The 4,326-nt window shown below is 39.9% G+C and overlaps 1 protein-coding gene across 1 annotated transcript; it reads right to left on the bottom strand.

The window, feature by feature from the left end:
* Positions 1-681: 681 nt before the first annotated feature.
* LOC308415472 (protein phosphatase 1 regulatory subunit 7-like) lies at positions 682-1,791 on the bottom strand (the record flags this gene model as incomplete). Its single annotated transcript, XM_080910511.1, is given in 3 exon segments — positions 682-811; positions 813-1,230; positions 1,233-1,791. Coding segments are annotated over 3 exon segments (1,077 nt in total). The 5' UTR covers positions 1,762-1,791.
* Between the last annotated feature and the right edge of the window lie 2,535 nt (positions 1,792-4,326).

The following is a 4,326-nucleotide window of genomic DNA, read 5'->3' as shown; positions in this document are numbered from 1 at the left end:
CAGAGGATCATGGGTGAGAACAGGAGCCACATGACTAGTACTCAGTGGCCAAGAGCTCAGGCATGTACGTTTCTGATAATCATGTAGGTTCCCTATAGCTGGGCGATACGGAGGAAGCTCTCCATATCTCAGCTTTTACTAAGCGGGAGTAAGATCATATAGTGCCTAGTGTGCTGTGCTCAGCCATCTCTCATGAAGGACACTGAGGAGTACTGGACCATCTTTTACTCAAAAAAAAATTAAATATAATCTTTTCAAAATTGTCAAAGAAAAATATTTTTCTTTCCAAAATTGGTCTGAAAGACAACAGTGTGCTGTTCTAGGTCATGAATACTTAAACCCTGCAAACCAACTTGAAGGTCTGCTGTGCAGCCCAGAATGCCCACCAAGCTAAGGGACATAGAAACAGAAAGAGCAAATGACTGTAACATGTCCTGCATTCTCTCCATGGCTACAATAACTGTCAATTCACCAGGAAGACCGCGTGGCAAGATTTAATAGTGTTGGCATCTCCAAATGGTGTGTAGCATCACAAGCCAGGTACCACTGGTGCCTTATTATTGCCATTGGGTTGTGACTGTTGGTATAGTGACGACTTCAGGAGCAATAGGTAGAATAAAAAACCATGGCTGGGTCTCCTCTTCTTTTGAGGAGAGGGACCAGGTGAGGAGCAAGGAGGGCTCAGAACCTGGCGAACGTGGCATCGATCTGCTGCACAGAGGGTAGGGCCAGCATGACCTTCCGCCGGTACTGCGGATCCTTCTGCAGGGGGTTGCGCTCCAGGTACACAGTCTCCAGATTCCTGGCACCCTACATCAAGGTCACTCCAGCTCTCTAGGAGATTGTCATTCATCCAGAATTCTTGCAGTTCTGTCAGATGGCTGATATTCTCAATCTTTTTTATTCTATTTGATGCAATATCCAACATGGTGAGTTTGTTGTTGTTCTCCAGGCCCTCGATAACCTCGATGCCATTGTGGCTGAGGTATAGTTCACGAAGGTTCACCAAGCTCTGTAGCCCTTCGATCTTGGTTAGCCGATTGCTCTGCATACTGAGGACTGTCAGGTTGGTAAGTGCATCCAGGTTCTTAAGTTTTGTAATTTTGTTTTTCCCCAGAAACAAACTCTCCAGGTTGGTTAATGTGTCGATATTTTCAATTGCCTGGATCCGGTTAGACCCCAGTTCTAACATTTGCAGTTGATGTAAGTTGTTTATGTTCTCAATTTTATGATTTTATTGTTGACCAAGAAGAGTTTTTTCAACTGTGTCAGTTTGTCAATCCCCTCAATATTTCTCAGCAAATTAAAAGAAATATCTAGAACCTCCAATTCTGTCAGTGCCTCAAGATTCTCAATCTTCTTGATCTGATTATCATAGATATCCAGTTCTCGAAGACTCTGAAGTTCCTCCAGGTTCTCAATGCATTTAATTAAGTTTTGACGAAGGCAGAGTGACTTCACTTTCTTTAGCACCTCAACGCCTTCAATCTTTCCAATTTGATAGTGATTTAGATCAACATCCTCTGCATCTCGGTCCAGGCTGATGGTTTCCATATCCACTGTCAGCTCATGCTCCTCTTCGCGGTCTTCTGCGCCACTTTCTACTCCATCCTTCAGGCTTTGCTCACTGAGGTCTGTCACGATGCCGCCGCCACAATGCTTCTTCCCTTCCTCATCACCTGACTCTTCAGATTCCACCCGCCTGTCAACCTCCATCATCTCCAGCGACTGTTGCTGCCCCGCGCCACGCTCTGCCGCCATACTGGCTGCTCTTCCCCTTTCCGGAATCTGTCTCCTCGACAGGTTTTTTTTTTTTTTTTTTAAGCCTTTCAAACAGGTTTATATATTAAATTCTCAATCCACAAACCCTGTACACAATCAGATTACATTCAGTGGACAAAGATACAAACAGCCCTTCTATATGAGATAAAAAAGACCTTGAGAAATTCTTTTTTTTAAACAACTTTATTTTACAAAACAAAGATAAATGTACAGATTTTAAACACTTTTGCTTAAAATTATACATTTTTGTCAGTACTTTTTTTCAGATTTTAACATAATTTTTACATAAAACTATATGAATATATTTTTTAGTCAGTACTTGATTTTTTTCAAGGTTTGATTGTATGCCTTGAAAACTTAATAGTTACAATGAGCTAAAGTAAAACAAAATGTAACATGGAAATAGTTAAAGTTTTCTTGTTTTGTAAATATATATTTTTTTTGTTTTCTTTATTTCTTGGACTTCATACAGTCTGTGAGTTGTTTCTGGGGGAGTGCAAGCCTCTGGGGTTAGCATCCCACTATCAGTGACTGCATATTATGTCTGTTCTTTTGTGACTGGGTTATCTCACTCAGAATGATATTCTCTAGATGCAGCCATTTTCTTAAGAATTTGGTTAAGTCATTGTTTCTGATAGCTGAGTAGTATTCCATTGTGTATATGTACCACAAGTTTTGTATCCATTCATCTTCTGAGGAACATATGGGTTCCTTCCAGCTTCTGGCTATTATAAATAGAGCCACTATGAACATTGTGGTGCATATATCTTTGTTGTGTATTAAAGTGTCTCTGGGGTATATGCCCAGAAGTGGAATAGCTGGGTCTTAAGATAGTACTATATCCAATTTTCTGAGGTATCGCCAGACAGATTTCCAGAGTGGTTGTATCAGTTTACAACCCCACCAACAGTGGAGAAGTGTTCCTCTTTCTCCACAACCTTGCCAGCCTCTGCTGTCATCTGAATTTTGGATCTTGGCCAATCTGACTGGTGTGAGGTGGAATCTCAGGGTTGTTTTGATTTGCATTTCCCAGGTGGCTAAGGTGTCCAGCACTTCCTTAGATGTTTCTCAGCCATTAGATTTTCCTCAATTGAGAACATTTTGTTTAGCTCTGTACCCCATTTTTTAATAGGGTAGTTTGATTCTCTGGAGTCTAGCTTTTTAAGTTCTTTGTATACCTTGGATATTAGGCCTCTATGTGATGTGGTGTTGGTAAAGATCTTTTCCCATTCTATTGGTTGACAATGTCCTTAGCCTTACAGAAACTTTGCAATCTCATTAAGTCCCATTTGTCAATCTATGACCTTAGAGCAGGAGCCATTGGTGTTTTGTTCAGAAAATTTTCTCCTGTGCCTATGTGTTCTAAGGTTTTCCCTACTTTCTCATCTAATAGTTTCAGTGTACCTGGTTTAACGTGGAGCTCTTTGATCCACTTACACTTGAGCTTTGTACAAGGAGATAAGAAAGGGTCTATTTTCATTCTTTTGCATGCTGAGTGCCAGTTGGACCAGCACCATTTGTTGAATAGGCTGTCCTTTTTCCTTTAAATGTTTATAGCTCCTTTGTAAAAAAATCAGGTGACCATATATTTGGGGGCTCATTTCTGGATCGTCTATTCTATTCCATTGATCCATATGCCTATTTCTGTACCAGTACCATGTAGTTTTTTAGCACAATTGCCTTGTAATATAGCTTAAGTTCAGGGATGGTGATTCCCACAGATGTTTTCTTGTTGTTGAGGATGGATTTCACTATTCAAGGTCTATTGTTATTCCAGATGAAATTGCACATTGCTCTTTCCAACAAATGAAGAATAGATTTGGAATTCTGATGGGAATTGCATGGAATCTGTACATTGCTTTTGGTAGGATGGCCATTTTTAAAATGTTGTTCCCTCCAATCCATGAGCATAAGAGATCTTTCCATTTTCTGTGATCTTCCTCAATTTCCTTTTTTTTTAGAGGTTTGAAGTTTTTGTCATACATGTCCTTCACTTGCTTAGTTTGAATCACACCAAGGTATTTCATAGTTTCTGTGATTATTGTGAAGTGTATCTTTTCCCTAATTTCTTTCTCCACATGTTTCTCCTTTAAATATAGGAAGGATACTGATTTGTGTGAGTTAATTTTGTATCCAGCCACTTTGCTGAACTTGTTTATCAGCTGTAGGAGTTCTCTGGCGGATTATTGGGGTCGCTTAAGTACACTATCATGTCATCTGCAAATAATATTTTTACTTCTTCCTTTCCAATTTGTATCCCTTTGATTTCCTTTTGCTGTCTAATTGTTCCAACTAGGACTTACAGTACTATGTTGAATAGGTAAGGGGGGAGTGGGCAGTCATGTCGAGTCCCTGATTTTAGTGGAATTGTTTCTAGTTTCCAACATTAAGTTTGATGTTGGCTGTTGGTTTGCTGTATATTGCTTTTATTATGTTTAGGTATGGGCCTTGGATTCCTGTTCTTTCCAAGACTTTTAACATGAAGGGGTGTTGAATTTTGTCCAATGCTTTCTCAGCATCTAGTGAGATGACCATGTGATTTTG

Source organism: Micromys minutus (genome assembly GCF_963924665.1).
Source record: "Micromys minutus genome assembly, chromosome: X".
Taxonomy (NCBI): Eukaryota; Metazoa; Chordata; class Mammalia; order Rodentia; family Muridae; genus Micromys; species Micromys minutus.
This window is presented reverse-complemented; position numbering and strand designations above follow the sequence as displayed.